This window comes from Plasmodium gaboni, chromosome 2 (genome assembly GCF_001602025.1).
Source record: "Plasmodium gaboni strain SY75 chromosome 2, whole genome shotgun sequence".
Classification (NCBI taxonomy): Eukaryota; Apicomplexa; class Aconoidasida; order Haemosporida; family Plasmodiidae; genus Plasmodium; species Plasmodium gaboni.
Window position 1 is genome coordinate 73,959 of NC_031482.1, and position 20,291 is coordinate 94,249.

Sequence of the window (20,291 nt, forward strand, 5' to 3'; positions counted from 1 at the left end):
TTTTTTTTTTTTTTTTTTTTTTTTTTAATTATAAAAAAAATTAATAAATAAAAAAAAAAAAAATAAAATAAATATATTAATATATATATATATATATATATATTTTTATACATATTCTTAACTCACGCAACCAATTCCAAATAAAAAAAAAAAAAAAAAAAAAAAAAAAATTAAAAAATATTTTTTCTACTATATATAAAAAGGTAACATCCTATATTTTTCTATTTTTTATTTTTTTCCTTTATTTTATTTTCATGAATGGAAAAAAAAAAAAATAAAATAAATGTAAAATAAAAATAACATCTATTTATTTGTAACTGTATTTTACATTTTCCTTTTCTACATTAAACGCCCAATTTTTTTATTTATCAAATTTATATTCGTGTGCAAAATTATACGGGAAAATATATACATATATATATATATATATTTACATTTACATTTTTTTTTTTTTTTTTATTTATTTATACATATATATAATACATAAATATTGTGCATGTTTACAATAAGGGAAAAAAAAAATATATATTTTTACAAAATAAATAGTCATAAAAAAATTACCACTCCTTTATTCAATAATTTTTTTTTTTTTTTTGTATAGTATTTTATATTCATTCTTTTTACTTATATAAATGTTTATACAAATAATATGTTCTATATTTTGAACAATAATAAAAAAAAAAAAAAAGTTAATTATATGAATTCTTAAAAATTGTAATCACCAAAAAATAAAAATTATTAAATAAAAATTTAATGGAATATTATAAATTTGTTATGTCAAAAATTAACTCATAAGAGGAAAAAAAAAAAAAAAAAGTATTCACCAAAAAAAATGTAACAAAAATGACAAATTAAAAAAAAAAATATATAAACTTTAGACAAAAAATTATAAAATAAATATATATATATATACATATATATACATATATACATATATATATCCACACTTGTTTATGATAGGATCACACCTCGTGCCCCCATCTTTTTAGTAACGAAAAAATAACTGTTTTCTATATAAGGGATCAAAAAAAGATCGAGAAGCAACCTGACTCATTACATATAATAAATGTCTTGGTACAAATTTTATTGAATATTGATTTGATGAATAATTTCTTATCATTTCTTCAGATTCATCTAATAAACTAAATTGTTTTTTCCTCAAATTTTGTGCATACAAAGGTTTTGTTATAAATGTTTCCATTTCAATATTCCAAAAGGAAAAAGTACTCATAACATTTTTTGATTGAGCAGCATCTGATTTTATTAATTTTTCATTCTTATTATTATTTTCTATTTTTTCATTCCTAATATTTGAAATATTACTCAACGTATTCATATTAGAAGGATTCATAACATTTATATTATCAACAACACATTTGTCATTTATATCATTTTTTAAATAACCACTATTTTCATCATTGATTAAAACACTTTTTTCATTTTGATTTTTTTTTAAAAATGTATCATAATATATTTTGTCTATATGCTCTATTACATAAATATTTTTTTTTAATTTTTCAAAGTTAAATTTTATAGGCAACATAATATCATCATTTAATAGTTCTTTATCGTTATAATAATTAGATATATTATCTTCATCATCTGAGGAATATATTATAAAATTACATGCATTAGCAAAGGTATTATAATTATCCATATTATCCATATTATTATTATTATTATTATCATTGTGACTACCCATTTTGTTCATCTTACTTATTTTATCATTACAAGGATTATATATTAATGAATTATAATTATGTTCATCATTATAAATTAAACTCTTTCCTTCCATTATATTTTTATTAGTTATATTCTTCTCATTCCTATATTCATTTATATTTTCTTCATTATTTTTTTCATATTGTTCTATATATTCATCTTCACTTTTTATATCTGATATATCACATGAAGAAGAACTACCATTATGTATGTTCCTTATACTATTCTCTTTATTTTTTACATCTAAAATCTCAACCAAATTATTATCATTATATATATGGGAATTATGAGGCACATATTTATTATTACTTTTATAAATATCACAACTACTTTTATCATCACTCTTAACAACATTTTTCTCTTCATCATCATATATGTAACCTTTCATATTATCTTTTATATTTAATTCATTTTTTATTTTTTTCAAATTATTAATTTTTTTTTTCCCCTTTGATATATTATTATATTCATCCTTCAACTGAGCTTTCCTTTTCTTACTAACATCTTTTTCTTTGTTATCATCAAAAAAATATATATCACTTTGTAAAGAGCTCTTTTTAAAAATTTGGTTTATCCAATCTACATAATGTATTATGTTATTATTGTCATTTTCTTTTGTCGTCTTCATATTTTTTTTTTTTGCCTTTCCGCATAAACGAACAAACAACAAAAAAAAAAAAAATAATAAATTAAATATATATATATATATACATATATATTTTTTCTATTTTTTATTTATATATAATAATACTTTTATTTTTCTATAATTTTTATAGTTTCAGTCATCATCTTTAAAATATCGAAAATAAATAGAGGAATATATTATTATCACATTTATATCAAATTCTTATACCAACAAAAAAAAAAAAAAAAAAATTTTTTTTTTTCATATAAATTTAATGTATATTTATAAGTATACATACATATTATATATATATGTTTATTAATATAATATTATGAAAAAAAACAAAAAAGTATATATAATAAAATAATAAAGCACAGTATAAATAAACCATGAAATATATATATTACAAATAAAATAATATATGCATATATCATTCCTCAATAATATATTTATTTACTTAGGTTTTTTTTTCAACAGTTGTATTTTTTAATATTAAAAATAATAAAAAAAAAAAAATTTTCTCTTTTGTTTTTTTTTTTTCCTCGTAATATTATATATATATGTAATATATATATATATATATATAATTTATATATGTGCAGGAATAAAAAAAAAAAAAATATATTAAAATAAAATCATATATATATATATATATATATATATATATATATATATATAATTAATAATTTATCAAGCAATTACCCTATAAGAAATATACATATATATTATTATATATACCTTAGCAATTTTTTTTTTTCTGATTTTATATTTGTAATTTTTTTTAAGGGATAAAAAGATATACATAAAAAGCACATACATATAAATATATATTAAATATAAGATATATTTAATTTTTTTTTTTTTTTTTTTATATTTTTCTTATTATGGTAAGTGATAAGGAAGATAAATGTAACAGAATTAATAACAATGATAAAGTTAATAGTCTCGAAAGCATTAATGAAGAAAAAAAAAATAATACAGATGAAGGAGGAGAAAGTTTCTTTGATATTAATGCTGAACAATATTTAATTATATCATTAAGACAAAAACTTAATCCAGTTATAAAAAAAATAAAAAGAGTTCGTTATAAATTTAATAATATTATTCCAGATTTTTTACTAGGTAAAAATAATGCATGTCTTTTTATATCAATGAAGTATCATCGTTTACGCTCAAACTATTTAAAAGCTAGAATAGAAACTTTATCAAATAAATATAATAACAGAATATTATTATGTCTAGTTGATATGGATAATATTGAAAACTCTTTAGGAGAAATAAATCAATTATCTTTTTCTTTTAATATGACACTTATATTATGTTGGTCTAATGAAGAATGTGCCAGAGTAATTGAAGATTTTCGTATTTATGAAAAAAAAATTTCTTATATTATAAAAAAAAAAATTTCCTCATCTAATCAAGAAGAAAAAATACATGAACTATTAAAAAAAATTAGATGTATACATACAACCGATTGCATAACACTTACAACCAAATTTAAAAATCTCAAAAATATTATTCAAGCTAAAAAAGAAGATCTAGTAAGTTGCTCAGGGTTGGGAATTAAAAAAATACAGGCTCTAATGGCTACATTTAATGACCCTTTTTTTTAATTATAATAAAAAGTAAAAATTAACATATAATCATAATGAATAGTACATATATTTTTATTTTTTCCAATTTTATATATATATATATATATATATATATATATATATGTATATATTATTATTTATTTTTTTTTTGTGAACTTATTAACACCTACCTTTAACCCCTGTCATATTAAATGCAAAATAAAAGATAAATATAGTATTATATATATAATATATTTAAAGAAACCATATTCATAATTATCTAAGTCTACAATATTGTTCAAAAAAAAATATACTATATATATATATATATATATATATATATATACATATGAACATATTATGAGTTATAAATACATTTTAAAAGAACGATATATAAATATTTGAACACACTAGGATATATAAATACATTGAAAAAAAAAAAGAAAAAAAATATACATATATATATATTATAATAATTTTAATCTATATTAATTCAATTATGAAAACATAATATTTATATGATACTTTATGAATAATGTACAAAAAAGAAAAAAAAAAAAAAAAAAAAAAAAAATTAAAAACGTATTTTAAAATATATAATTTTTCTTTTATTCATTATTTTATATCTTTCAATTTATAATCGTTCTTTATAATAAATCATAATCAAATTCATTTTATCCAAAAATGACTGCAAAGGAGAAAAGAATATAAAAATGAATAATTAGATATATACATATATATATTATATATATGTGACATATTTTTATATTTTTATGTTTTTATGTTTCATTACTGCTTGAAGCTCCACCAGGTGGTTGATTAACCTTGACATTAGTCCTTCTGTCAGATTTTTTATTTTCATTATTTACATCTAAATTTCCTGCAGCTTTTGTGTTATCTTTAATAGTTGTTTGAGACTTTTCGTTTTTATTGCTAACCTTTTTGTTCTCATTATCTATATCTATCAATATAACCATATAAAATATATATATATATATATACATATATTTATTTATTAAAATATTTGTCTGATATGGTATTTATATGATATCACACATATATATATATATATATATATATATATATATATAATGCGTATCCACTAGTTCATATATGTAGCTAGAAATTATTCATGTGTATTGGTTACTATACACACATATATTTATATAATCATATTAAGGTGATTTATATAATTATATATCCTTCTATATGTATCATGTTCTTTATTATTTTATTTTATTTTATTTTTATTTTTTTTTCCATCTTACAATTTCCAAAAGATACAGAGGAATTTCCTCCAGGAGCATTCGTAATTCTTGTGCTCGAACGATTTTTAATGAAAGGATTGTCATTCACATCTAAAAAAAAAATTATACATAAATATTTTTATTTTTACTCATAAATATAAATGTGAGTATATATATATATATATAAACATACACATAATACATACATATATATATGTATTTAAATTTTCCTTTTTATTTTATATACCCATTATGTTTATATTTTTATATACTTCAAAAAAAAAAAAAAAAAATTAAACTAATATGAGAAGGAAAATAAAAAATTACTTTTTTATTTTATAAGTTATAAATATGCTTAACGTTTTCTATTTAAAATAAAAATATATATATATATATATATATATATATATATGCTAAAAAGAAATAATATAATATTATAATTTTATGACTTATATATATTATATATTTATATTATTTTTTTTTAATGATATTTAAAGAGGCTTAAAAAAATACATTTTATTATTATATATATATATATATGTATAATATACATTTAATATGAATGAATAAAAAATGCATGATACGTATAATATATTAAAAAATACAAAGCATATATATGTAATATATATATGTATAACAGTAATAGTTAAATATATATATCATATAATATGTATATATAAATTTGCGTATATAAATATATTATTTATTAAGAAATTTTAATATATTGCTTCCCACATTTTCGTTTTTTCTATATTGTCTCATATTCAATTTTTCTTTTTTTTTTAATATTAAAAATAAACCGACACAAAAAAAAAAAAAAAAAAAAAATTAAATACGACAGGAAAGAAATTTCAAATTATATATATATATATATACATATGTTATATATTTTTATTATATTATTTCATTTTTGGTCCTTATTTTATAATATTTATACACATGTTTAATATATATTTATGTACACATTGTAGGATTTATAATATATTTTCTTTCTTTTATTTTTAATCCCCCTACCAAAAAAATAAAAAATATTATCATAAATTATTATTATTATTATTAATATTTATATAAGAAATTTACTTATAAATTTTATGTCCTTTTTTCCTTTTTTTTTTTTTTTTTTTTTTTTTTATTACGTTTTTAAAATGCTACAAATACTCAAATAATATTGTAAGGAACATAATAATAATACCTTATTGAATATATGGATATATAAAAGACCATTATTTAGCAAAAAAAAAAAAAAATAAATAAATAAATAAATAAAATAAATAAATATTTTTATGTGTAAAAATATATAATATACATATAATTATGTATATACTATTATTCATTTTGTTTTTCACTTTTTTATAGTAATTCAAAAAAGAGAAAATATATATAATATATATATTTATTTATTTAATAAAATATAAATGAATTATAATATATTAAATAATTTACTTATAAAATATATATATATATTTTTTTTTTTTAAATAAATAATATATTTTAATAAATATTTATAAATTTTGTTTTGTAATAATTAGGTTCTGTAGTGTAGTGGTTAGCACTGCAGACTCTGACTCTGCAAACCTGGGTTCAAATCCCAGCAGAACCTATTTATATACATATATTTATTTAAAAAAAAAATTATGAATAAATATATTAGGGCCTAATTTTGTATTATTTTAATAAAATAAAGAAAAATATATAATATAAATATATTTTTTTTCCTTTAAAAAAAAAAAAGAAAAAAAAAGAATAATGAAAATTTTTTTTCATATGGGGTATATAGTTTTGATGAAAAAAAAAAACAGCTCATATTTTATTTTTTTTAAAAATAAAAAAAAATAAAACAATATTATATAATAACATATACATGTATATTTTCCAGCTAATAATACCATATGGACATGCATATAATATATATATATATATATATATATATATTTGCATATATGTGTTCTTTCGATTTGTAAGAATTTACATACAAACATATATACATATCAAATTATAATTATATACAAAAAAAAAAAAAAAAAAAGGTTCTTATCATTTTATTCTTTATAATATTTATATAAAAGCATTAAAATTCCACCTTTGTCTTATATGATATAAAAATTAACATCATATAACCCTAAACCCCTTATAGTATAATACATGTAATACTTCAATTTTATATTATTATTATGATTGATTGGAAAAGGAAAATCAAAATAATGTTCAATTTAAAGGTACAGATATATTTAAACATATATTTTATATTCACATATTAATATATACTCACTCTTGTTATTTTATATATTTTATTTTTCTCTCATTTTTTCTAAAATTTTTACAATATTATGTAAAGATATATATATATATATATATATATATAGTAGTATCTATTCAGATAAAATATAATTTTATAAAAAAAAAGATTAAAAACCTAATTAATACCTAAAAAAAAAAAAAAAAAAATAATAATAATAATAATAATATGTGCATAATGTTAAAAAAGGTAATATACTCTCTTGAAAAGGAATTCTTAAAAGAATACAAAAAAATGTATATATAAAAATATTTATTTACCTTTTTATAATATACACATTACTAATATATTACATCATATATATAAATAAATATATTCATATTCATATTCCTTATTGCACTATGATGAAATATCATTACACTCTCCTTTCCTTTTCGATTCATTAGGAAAAAAAAGAAAAATGAATAAATTTAGAGAAAAAAAAAAAAAAAAAAAAAAAGAAAAGAAAAGAAAAAGAAAAAACTAGATGATCAAATATATAAATATATCTTATAAATAACTTTGGAATGTACATTTAACGTTATTTTTATATATTTTTCTTTTTTTTTTCTCCTTTCTTCTTTTCTTTTTTTTCTTTTTTTTTTTTTTCTTTTCTCCTTTATCTTTTCTTTTTTTTTTTAATATTACTTGTGGGTAGTATGTGCTCGTCTTTTTCTTCTGCCTTAGATGACAAGGGGAAAAAATTAAAATAACTGAAAAATTAATATATATATATTTATTTATTTAAATGTATTATATGTGTGTATATTAGTATATTCATATGTTCATACTCGAGAACCCCTACAATATATATTATATATATTTTTTTTATTTTTATTTTTTATTTGTTTATTTTTTTCTGTGAGTGAACCCAATGAGTTTTCATATGAATGTTTTTGAGCAAATAGAAATTATTCTAGAAAAATGTAATAATGAAACGTTTATAAAAATCAACACATTAATTGATCATATTATTAGAAACTACACAAATGAAAATAATAAAGAAATAAATGAGAAAAAAAAAGTGAATGATAATAATAAAAAGAAGAAGAAAAAGAAAAAAGAAAATAACACAAATACTATACGTAATTATTTTAATCTCATCGATAAAGAAAATAATTTAAATAATAATAATAATAATGATGATGATGTAACAAATTTAGAGGAACAAAATAAAAATAAGGGAAATATATTATCATTAACTAATAAAAATAATAATAATAAGACTATAATTAATATGTTTTTTTTCTTTGGACATTTTAATGTTATGATAATTATATATTATGTTATATTTAAATTAAAAATGTTTGATAAGGATTTATTTATAAATGAAAAAAATTCAAATAGTCAAAAAGATCAAAGTCATACAACTGATAGTATAAGTGACGATCCAAATAAAATGGGTTCAGATAATAATAAAGATAAAAAAATTAGTATGAGTCATACTACAAATAATAAAGAACATTATCATAGTAAATGTCATGTGCATGATGATGAAGAAGAAGACAATGAAACCATAAAAAGTGACAGTCAATTAAAAGATACATATAGTGATAGTAATAGTAAAGATATTATGATGAGTCTAAGTCCAAATAAAGAAGATGAAAGTATGATGAGTGATAATCCAAATAAAGATATCAGTAGTAGTGATCATAATATGAATGATAGTACTAATGAAAGTACAATAACAAGTCTAAGCACAAGTATAAATAATAGGAACAATAATAGAAAGGATAAAAAAAAAAACAATAATAATAATAATAATCATAATAATAGTAATAATATTAATAATAATAGTAGTAGTAGTAATAATAATGGGGTTTATCATAATGTAGATAATCAAAAACATAATAATAAATATAATACATACAATAATAAAGAACATATAATTTATCACAATAAATGTATTACACATATTTTATGTTCACAGTTAATGTATCTAGACATCAATTCTATGAATCAAGCTGTTCAAGATATTGTCAAAACAAATAAATGCAAATTATTAAGAGTTATAATTCTTGAATCTTTTGATAGTTTAAATGAATATTATAGAAAAATTATTTTAAATAAATTAAACAAATGTAATGTACTTATTTTTATACATAGTACACATTCATTAAATGATACACTGTTACATAATTGTTTATATATTCGTATACCTAAGCCAGATAAAACATTATTTAATAATCATATGTTAGATTTTTTAAAAACAAATTATAAAATCAATAATTTTAATAATCAAAAGAAACAATATATTATTAATGTTTTAAATTATTGTAATTTTGATATACCACTCATATTAACATTATTATATATAATACAATTACATAAATTCCCAGATATCAAAAAAATTATTAAACTAATTATTAATACTAATATTAAAAAATTAATAAATGTTATACATAAATGTATTATATCAAATAATTCTTTTTTTGTTATTAGAAATATATTATATAATATCTTATATACATATAATTTTCATTTACATCATTTCCTAAATACATTCTGTAAGAAACTTGTAACATATCATAAAAATGATAATAATTATAAAAAAGATTTATATGATCTCTTCTCTAAATATACATATATTACATCACTCCATGATATGCACATATGCTCCTTAGAAAACCTATGCTCAAATATCATACTTCTAGAAAAAAAATATGCAAAAACATTTAATCACGTTGATAACAATTCTGAAGATACAGATGATTTTTCTATAAACATACAGCTGGAAAAATAAATCAAACAAACTAAAATCCCATATATGCAAATGAAAACATACATACAAAAATATATAAATAAATAAATATATATATATATATATATATATATATATCATTACATCAGTAGACATAAATATAATATTTATATTAAATATTTATACATATAATTTCCTTTTTTTATTAAAATATATATATATATATATATATATATATGTATATGTTTTTTCTTTTTTTTAAAGTTAATATATACACAAAAAGGGGAAAAAAATAATAATAATAAAAAAGAAACAAACATACATAATACATACATACAAACAAATATAATAGTAATAAAATAATAATCTTTTAAAAACAAGAATATTATTTAAAAAAAATAATAATAAAATAAAAGGAGTTATATTCATACATATAAAATAACAATTTTTATATATTTTAATTATACTGTAATTTTTTGGTAAATTTTTTTTTTTTTTTTTTTTTCATTTTATTTTATTTTTTTTTAATTATTCAAAATTTGAAACAAAAATTAAAATAACACAAAAGGTATAATAATAAATTATTAAAAAAAAAAAAAAAAAAAAGTAAAAAAATTATAGGAGATATTATTCACCTCTTTTTATCATTTCATATATTAATATGTTGACATATAAATATATTTTTTCTTATGTCTTCTACATAACTGCTTAGTCATTTTCGTAAACCATTTTAATCTTTTTCTTGCCTAAAAAAAAAAAGAAAATATAAATATTATATATATATATATATATATATATATATATGTATATGTTTATATACACTTATATGCATATTCATTATATCACAAAATCATATACAATTTTTACCTTTTTCCTTTTTATTATTTGACTTTTTTTTTCTTCTAAAATTATGATTCATTTCCTCTATTTCATCATCTTGAATTGACAACTTCCCATTTGCTTGTAAATTTTTTATATGCTCATTGTCAACATATTCCTTTTTGTATTCTTTTCTCTTTCTTTTCTTTTTCTTCTTCTTATCATGACTTATTGAAGCACTTTCTTCAACGCTGTCTTTATCATCATCATTATCATAGTCATCTTCATCATCGTCATCATCATCATATATACCACCTTCATCATCATCATCAACATCTTCATCATCCATATCTACATCTATATCTTCATCATCATCATCTACATCCTCCTCATCATCATCATCTACATCCTCATCATCATTATCATCCACATCCTCTTCATCATCATCATCTACATCCTCCTCATCATCCATATCCACATCTACATCAGTTTCTTCCCCCTCCTGAGACATTGTCTCATAATTTACATTTTCGTCCTTTCCTTTCTTGCCCTTCTTTTTCAATTCATCTTTATTCTCCTCCATCACATCAAATATTTTCGTCAATTCAGAATCTTTATTTTTCATTTTCTTTTTAGGAGTTAGGAACTTATATAGAGATCCATAGATCCCTGTATTTAATCTATTCAATAATTCCTTTTCTACATTATTTAAAAGGTTTGCAGCTTTTAAGGCTTTTTTTTCTCTCGTTTTATCTCTTCTTTCTGTTTTCTTCTTTATGGGCATAATTTTTACTTGCTTTTGTAATATCAGTTTTCTGCTCCTCTTTAATATTTCTTTTATCCTAATATATCTCTTCATACATTTCTTTATATGTTTTATATTCTGTGTAAATTTTAATTCTTTATAAATAACATTAAAGGCTTCTTTTTTATTTAAACTCAAAAGTACTCTACTCCATAAGGCACTAGGTAAATGAGCTCTTTCGACAGATTTCATATATAAATATATTTCACCCTTATCTAATATTATTGTTGAATAAACACTATTACTCAATGGGCAATTTGATTTAGTACATAAACCTGTTACATTATATTCATTTAAACAAAATATTTCAGTATCCACTTTTTTCTTAAACGAACATTTTCCTTTACCCAAAATTTCCCACGTCACTGAATCGTTATTCATTATTTCTTCAAATCATAAAAATATTATATATATTATTTATATATTATGTAAAATAATTAAAATAAATGACACAAAAAAATTTTTAATATATCAATTTATATTAGCCACCGTCACACTCCTAAAATGTTCATATATATATATATATATATATATAAGTCAATATTATTTATCTACTAAATAGCAAAAAAAAAAAAAAAAAAAAATTTATTATTCGTACATTTTTATTTTTTTATTTAATTAAAGCAATATAAACGGGAAAGGCTCAATATTATAATAATATATATAATATTCTTAATATATATATATATATATTAAATATTCTTAAAATCCTTTCCCTTGAAAAATTACAAATACATATTATATATATATATGATCATAATCATATAAATATTTATTTAAAATAATTTTCCTAAATATATATAATATATATATATTTTTTATTATTAAATAACATAGAACTGTAAGAAATAAAATATTAAAAATTAAAAAAAAAAAGAAAAAAAAAAAAAATTAATTTTTTCTATATATATATGAATCATAATATTATAAATATAAATATATTTTATATTAAGAAATTTTCTACATACATAATATATAATATATTTTATGTATAATATAAATTATATTATAACTTAAACAAAAAAAAAAAAAAAAATTACCTATATATTAAATACATATATTATATATATTATATATATATTATATATATTATTTATGTATAATTTTTTTTCCCCATATGGTATATTTCCTTCATACTTATATTTTCTTGTCACAACAACCAAATATCAAAATAATAGCTTTTATTAACTACATTTTTATTTTTATTTTTATTTTTATTTTTAATTTTATTATTATTATTATGTTTAAATTTTATATATTCTTACTTTTAATTCGACATCAAAAAACAAAAAAAAAAAGTGACATATGATAAATTTATAAATATATAATAAAATAATAATATTATAATTACTAATAATAACAAATAAATTTTTTTTTTCTTTTTTTTTTTCCTCCTTTAATAAATAAATATATATATATATATATATTATTATATGTACTGACTCCATAAGAACATATATTATAAAAAGGAATAATATAAAAAAAATATATTATATAATATTAATGTGAGAAATATTATAATAAATAAAATAAATATATAATAATTTGTATTATTATTAAAACGTTACTAATTAATTTTAAAAAAAAAAAAAAAAAAAAAAAAAAAAAAAAAAAAAAAAAAAAAGAATAATTCCATATATACATATATATATATATATATCTATAAACTTATCCATTTCTTAATTCCCCATTTTAATGATCAGAAAAGTTCTCCATTTTTGCCTTCTTTAACAAATCCTGTTGTTTCTCGAAACTCTTTTTTCTTTTCGTTTGGTATGAATTTCTTCTTCTTTCGTCTATCTTAATCATTTTGTTATTAAATAGTTTAGTGCAGTATTTCTTATCAACGTCCTAAATAATACATAGAAAAATAGTTTTAGTTCTTGTTTATTCAAATATAAAGATATCAAAATATATATATCTATATATATATATATATAATTGATGTATCTAAAAATATGCATCCAAGAAATTATCATATAATACATACTCGAATCATCTGTGTATTCTTTATTTCAAAATCATCATATTTTGGGTTATTTCTTAAAATGCGAATAAAACCCTTATCATCTCCGCACACTAGGGTCTAAAAAGGAAACATAAAAGAAAAATTGCACACATAAAAATATATATATATATATATATATATATATATATATATATATATATATATATATATATATATATTATATGTATAATATTATATACGTTTAAATATGCTCTCGTGAGTTGTCTTTATTTTTATTTTATTTTTTTATTTTTTTTTCATTTACGGTCATGGAACTATTCGAAGCAAGTACTTCTACTGAATTACCACATATATTTTCAGAAATATAATTTAAAAATTCACCATCATTTAAAGAAAAAAATAATAAAGCCCCATAATTAAACTGTTCTTTTTTAATGTCAGACTTTAATTTCTTATCTTGAATGTTATTACTTAATATTCTTTTCTTATATAATAAACTGGTTTCTTCTTCATTCCTCTTTTTATATAATTCACTTTCTTTTAAATTACCGTAATCAACATAAGTGAATAAATTCTCATATTTTCTTATCTTCTCAAAAGCGTTAGAACTATAAATGCATAAAATCTCGGCCATCATACTGTGGTTACATAAATCAGGGTCTCTTAAACCTAAAACCAATGGAAAAAAAAAAAAAAAAATAAAATAAAATAAAATAAGATATATAAATATAAATAAATAAATATATATATATATATATATATATATATTGTTATTTTAAAAAAATAGGACACCTGGTACATATATAGTGTACATCTTCCTCAACATGAAGGAATCTAACTCCCAAAACTCTATCAAGTTGTTTGATATGGTAAAAAATTTTTTGCTTATCTAAAAAAATATGTAAAAATTATCCACATATGAAAAAATAGCAATAATATAATATACATATATATATATATATTAATTTATTTTTATTTTTTATAATCTCATACTTCATTGTTGTACACTTTTCCATTTATTGGAGAAGGATGCTACATGAATTGTCAAGAACGTTGATAAAAAAATTAATATAAAATATACAAATTATTATATACGTGCACATATTCTTTTTACATTATAACAAGTAACAATAAATTTACTATATATATATATATTTTTATGTTTCCCTTATTTACATCATAAAATACAAAAGCAGTGGGTTGAAAAGTATAAGTATTCTTCACTTTCTGTCTTGTCTTTTTTAGTAAATCATAAATTCTAAGGGAAGAACCTTCTTGCTTTATCTACAAGAAAAAATAAAATGAAATATAATAAAAATATTAATTTGTTGTAACTATTCATCCATATAATACATTTTTTTTAAAAATATTATCCAATCGTATTAATTAATATGAATAATTAAATATATTTTTTTTTTTTTCCTGCATTTAATAAAATAATAATCTATCAATTTATATATTACCAATAATTTCGACACAAGGAGTTCCAAAAACTGCATTTCCCTCCTGGGCAAAATGGAAATAACCGTTTCGACCTTATTTAATAGAATAACAATAAAAAAAAAAAAAAATTACATATATAAAATATATATATATATTATAACAAATTATGAGATAATTTTATCTATCTTTCATTTTTGTATCATATTCAATTTACAAGTCTTTCTCCATTTTGTATATCGAATAAAGCTAGAGGAATTGTATTATTTACGGGTTGTTTAAACATAGCTACCAATCCATCAGATACTCTATAAATGTGTATATTCATCATAATATAAAATTAACATAACAAATATATATGTTATTTCTTTTATTATATATATATATATATGTATGTATGTATGTATGCCATAAAAATATATTTATTTTTCTCATTATAATAAAAATACAATATTGGTAAATTTCTATTAACCTTATTTCTTGAAATTCTTCCTCTATTTCAAATACAGGTTCATATGTCTCCATATTCCAGAAGGTGTATGAATTTGTATTTAAATTTGCAGCACCTATTCTACCATTAGTTTCTTAAAAAAATCATGAACCAATAAAAAAAAAAAAAAGATAAAATAGATACAAAATGTATGTACACATATATATATATATATATATATATATATTTTTATTTTTCTACATTATCCTCAATTTGTACCGCAAAATTCAAAAAACGCTGGATGACTTAATATGACCCTTTCTACATAATAATAATCATTCAAATATTTATAAACAATAACAAATCGAATTAATCATATTTAAAATTTTTTTTTTTTTTTTTTCATTAATTGATAAAAAAAAGGAAAGGATAAATTAAGTACCAAATAATTTACCAAGTTTCGAAGAATTAGTTATCCCATGTTTTAAATCCTATTACAATAAAAAAAAAAAATATAATAAAATATATAAACGTATTATATTATATATATATGTACATATGCTGAAATATACGTGTAATAAAAACTGTTCATATAAAATAAAATAATAACATGAACAGTTCAGGTAATTCGTAAGATTATTCCTACACACACACACACACATACATATATATATATATATATATATATATATATATATTTGTTTGACCATTTTTGTGTTTTATTTTTCTGTGAACATCCAATTTACTTACATTACAATCAATAACTTTACACTGCAGATGTGCAGGAAAAGAGGCATATGCAATAATCAAAGTATTATTATAAGAATTATAGACAATCGTATGTACAACAGAAAAATTATTTGGATTTATTTCACATAAGAATTCTCCATTGATCATATTATAAGCTCTTGAAATTCCAGATAGTAACAAAACAACAAGAACATCATTAGCTAATATAATTTCTTTAATTTTGGTTCTTCCATTATTTAATTGATTATATGGTAAATTTTTATAAATATCAATTATTTTTATAGTTTTATAATTTGTACATATATTTTTTTGTATTAATTTTCTTTTATTAATTTTTGATGATAAACTTTTTGGTATATGCTTTCCATATTTTTTCCTTTCTCTCATGTATTGTAACATTTTGTAAGTATTAATAAATAATATAAAAAATGTGGGAAACTAAAAGAAATAAATATACAACGATATGGATTTAATCTCGTATATATTATAAGACAATATAAAATGCAAACTATAAATTGTATATATATATATATATATATAATATGTTAATTTATATACAATTTAGAAACAAAACATAAACATCACATACATAAATTTTTATTCATTTTTTTTTTTTTTTTATATATATTTTAATTTGTTTTTGTTTTTTTTTTTGGGGGATAAATAAGGTAAATAGTTTAACAAAATTTTTATAGGAAAATACTTTTTATGTATGAAAAAATAGGACAATTAAAAAAGGTACACAACAAATGCTTGAGCATATAAAAGATAATTTATAATAGCCATATTGAAAGAAAACATTAAAGACCATAAAAAAAAAAATGTAGACGTAAAAGATTAAAATATCAAATAAGTAAAAATTACAAATATATATTCCAAAAAAAAAAAAAAAAAAAAAAAAAAAAATATATATAGTATATATTTTTAAGTTAAGAAATATGTTTATTTAAAATGTGAAAGCTTATTAACAATATTTTTATAAATATGTTCGTCATTAATAGTTTATTCTTATTATTTTATTTTTTTTTTTTTATTTTTTCTCTTTTTTTAATTTTTTTTTTATCATCTTTTATTTTTATTATACTTTTTATTACATTTTTATAACTTTTCAAAATAAAATAAAGTTTTGAATCTCCTATATTTAATTACCACGAATTTATAATATTTTCTTCATCTTTTTTTATTATTATATAAAATGTGAACAGAAAAATCGCACATATAGTTCCTCTTTTTTTTGTGTACGTACGGGTTTATAGATATCCATATAAAGGCACATACAAATAATGTATATAAGGAAAAAAAATATAAAATAAAGTATATTTAAGTTCGCATTATATGGGATATAAAAGAAAATATATATATATATATATATATGTATATATTTATATTTATTTATTTTTATTTTTTTCATTAATTCATATTAGATACAGTTATTGGGTTCTATTATGTCAAGCCTTAAAAAATAAAATCAAATAATTTTATTTTATTTTATTTATTCTTTATTTATATATTTACATTATTTCTTATATGTTATAAAATTATATATACTCACACTCAACCAAATGTGTAGAGTAAATCTTCCAAATATATATATTATATATATATAATAATTTTTCTCATATAAATAAATATACATATATATACATAATATATTTATAACAATGAGTATTTTATATATTATGAAGTATTTATTTAATTATAATTTCAAAAGGATTTTCTTACAAAATGTTATATTATATTATATGTTTATTATATTATTATTTTTTTTTTTTCTATAATGATTTATAATATATGATCTTACATTATAATATATATATATATATATATATATATATATATATATAATAATTATATATGAATATGTGAAATGATTCAAAACTTCCTATCACAATGAAAGTGTAGTAAGTATGATATTCATCATAAGATCATATAAAAATCTACAAAAAAAAAAAAAATGAATAAAAGTATTTATATAATACTTCTTTGTGTGAAATATTTTCTAATATATAGTAAAGCATATAAAAAAAAAAATAATAATGATGTTATAAATATTCAAAGAACGAAAAAAAATGATTTATTTTTTATAAAATCATCTGTAAAAGATTTAGGTGCAAGTAAATTTATACATACAAGAAAAAGTGTTAACAAAAGATATATTCAGGATAATGAGTATATAAAAGAAATAGATAATGATATAGAAAAAAAAAAAAAAAAAACTACATCTAAACGTAACAATAAAAGTAGTAAACAAAATAATGATGATTATGAAACGTTTTTAATAGTTGATGGATCATCTATATTATTTAAAAATTTTTTTGGTATGCCATTTTTAAAAAATGATAATGATGTAAATTTAAGTACTATATATGGATTTATACAATCATTAAATAAAATATATAATTTATTTTTACCCACATATATAGCTATCGTATTTGATTCTAAGACATCTAATAATGATAAGAAAAAAATATATGCAAATTATAAAATATTTAGACGGAAAAACCCTGATGAATTATATGAACAACTAAAAATTGTAAGTAACTTTTGTGATACTATAGGAATTAAAACTATTAGCTCAACCAATATTGAGAGTGATAATTATATAGCACAAATTGTTGATAATATTAATAATACATTAAAAGAAAAAAAACAAAACGATAGTTCCTTGGCCAACGATCACAAAGAAAAAGAACCTCCTGCAATGTATACCTATATGAAAAATGATATATATGATAATTTAGAGAGTAATGGAACGAATAATACATTTAATAAGGAGACCAATAATATAAATGATAACACAAATGATAACAACATGAATGACAATGAACACCATAATATTAATGATGATATGCATTATAATATTGATGACAATGAATTCCATAACATGAATGATGATATTCCTTATGACCTAAACGATGATGATCACTATAACATAAATGACGATGTATATAATAATTTTTATGATAATATATATGCTGAAGAAAATGTATCATACCATGAAAATATTTTAACAAATAATATAGATAAAAACAAAAAATTTCGAGTTATTGTTGTTTCAAGTGATAAGGATCTATTACAATTATTAGAATATAATAATGAGACATATAATATGGATATATCCATATGTCAACCAAATAAAAAATATCGTTTAGTAAATGCAAATTTATTTTATGAAGAACATGAAATATTACCCTCTCAATATAGTGATTATTTAATTCTAGCAGGAGATAAAACAGATGGGATATCAGGAGTACCTTATATAGGGGACAAAACTAGTAAATGCTTATTAAAAGAATATCATAATATTGAAAACATATTAAAAAATTTACATAAACTTCCTAGTAAATTACATCATATATTTCTTAATAATATAGACAATATTAATACATTTAGAAAACTTATAAAACTAAAATGTGAAACTAATCAATCTTTGGTTTTTGATGATTATAAACAAAAAAGAATAAAAAATTTTGAGCAATTCAGAAATTTCGCTGATAAGTATTCCTTACATAAGTTGTTAAAAAAAAGTGTTATAGTTAATTATCATGATTAAAAAAAAAAAAAAAAAAAAAAAAAAAAAAAATTAAAAATATATATATATATATATATATATATATATATATATATATATGTATGATAAACTACACATATGGAATTTATTTTTTTTATTTTTATTTTTATTTTTTTTTTTATTTATTTGAGGGAGGATATGTCCTGTCTTTCAAATATTAATAGACAATTTGCTTATCATTAACATTCTTTCTTTTTTTTAATTTTTTTTTCTAAAAATTATAAAATATAATAATATAATAATATAAAAATATACTATATATATATATATAACATACTTTTTTGCTTCCCCTCATTAATTATATCTCACCCTATGTAAGCACTCTCATGTTAAATTTTCTAAAGAATAATTTTATTATAATAT

At 18.0% G+C, this 20,291-nt stretch overlaps 7 protein-coding genes and 1 non-coding gene across 8 annotated transcripts; 4 read left to right on the top strand and 4 right to left on the bottom strand.

Annotated features, from left to right (window-relative positions):
• Positions 1-985: 985 nt before the first annotated feature.
• Positions 986-2,350, bottom strand: PGSY75_0203200 (hypothetical protein; the record flags this gene model as incomplete). Its single annotated transcript, XM_018783700.1, has 1 exon — positions 986-2,350. The coding sequence occupies one exon, from the start codon at positions 2,348-2,350 to the stop codon at positions 986-988; it is 1,365 nt and encodes a 454-aa protein (XP_018643690.1).
• Positions 2,351-3,231: 881 nt separating this feature from the next.
• Positions 3,232-3,960, top strand: PGSY75_0203300 (putative ERCC1 nucleotide excision repair protein; the record flags this gene model as incomplete). Its single annotated transcript, XM_018783701.1, has 1 exon — positions 3,232-3,960. The coding sequence occupies one exon, from the start codon at positions 3,232-3,234 to the stop codon at positions 3,958-3,960; it is 729 nt and encodes a 242-aa protein (XP_018643691.1).
• Positions 3,961-4,595: 635 nt separating this feature from the next.
• Positions 4,596-5,419, bottom strand: PGSY75_0203400 (hypothetical protein; the record flags this gene model as incomplete). The annotated part of the gene is made up of 4 exons (XM_018783702.1): positions 4,596-4,609; positions 4,715-4,882; positions 5,190-5,279; positions 5,416-5,419. The coding sequence occupies 4 exons, from the start codon at positions 5,417-5,419 to the stop codon at positions 4,596-4,598; spliced, it is 276 nt and encodes a 91-aa protein (XP_018643692.1).
• A 1,277-nt stretch (positions 5,420-6,696) lies between these two features.
• PGSY75_0203500 lies at positions 6,697-6,768 on the top strand. The gene has a single exon. It is a non-coding gene; the product is annotated as a tRNA-Gln (tRNA).
• Positions 6,769-8,317: 1,549 nt separating this feature from the next.
• PGSY75_0203600 (hypothetical protein) lies at positions 8,318-10,186 on the top strand (the record flags this gene model as incomplete). Its single annotated transcript, XM_018783703.1, has 1 exon — positions 8,318-10,186. The coding sequence occupies one exon, from the start codon at positions 8,318-8,320 to the stop codon at positions 10,184-10,186; it is 1,869 nt and encodes a 622-aa protein (XP_018643693.1).
• A 666-nt stretch (positions 10,187-10,852) lies between these two features.
• Positions 10,853-12,149, bottom strand: PGSY75_0203700 (putative nucleolar preribosomal assembly protein; the record flags this gene model as incomplete). The annotated part of the gene is made up of 2 exons (XM_018783704.1): positions 10,853-10,890; positions 11,012-12,149. 2 exons carry the CDS (start codon positions 12,147-12,149, stop codon positions 10,853-10,855), a joined length of 1,176 nt encoding a protein of 391 aa, XP_018643694.1.
• A 1,311-nt stretch (positions 12,150-13,460) lies between these two features.
• On the bottom strand, positions 13,461-16,756 carry PGSY75_0203800 (hypothetical protein; the record flags this gene model as incomplete). Its single annotated transcript, XM_018783705.1, has 12 exons — positions 13,461-13,619; positions 13,759-13,854; positions 14,042-14,406; positions 14,530-14,626; positions 14,731-14,769; positions 14,914-15,021; positions 15,201-15,272; positions 15,395-15,485; positions 15,650-15,761; positions 15,887-15,928; positions 16,050-16,098; positions 16,358-16,756. 12 exons carry the CDS (start codon positions 16,754-16,756, stop codon positions 13,461-13,463), a joined length of 1,629 nt encoding a protein of 542 aa, XP_018643695.1.
• A 1,555-nt stretch (positions 16,757-18,311) lies between these two features.
• PGSY75_0203900 (putative 5'-3' exonuclease, N-terminal resolvase-like domain) lies at positions 18,312-19,910 on the top strand (the record flags this gene model as incomplete). Its single annotated transcript, XM_018783706.1, has 1 exon — positions 18,312-19,910. The coding sequence occupies one exon, from the start codon at positions 18,312-18,314 to the stop codon at positions 19,908-19,910; it is 1,599 nt and encodes a 532-aa protein (XP_018643696.1).
• Between the last annotated feature and the right edge of the window lie 381 nt (positions 19,911-20,291).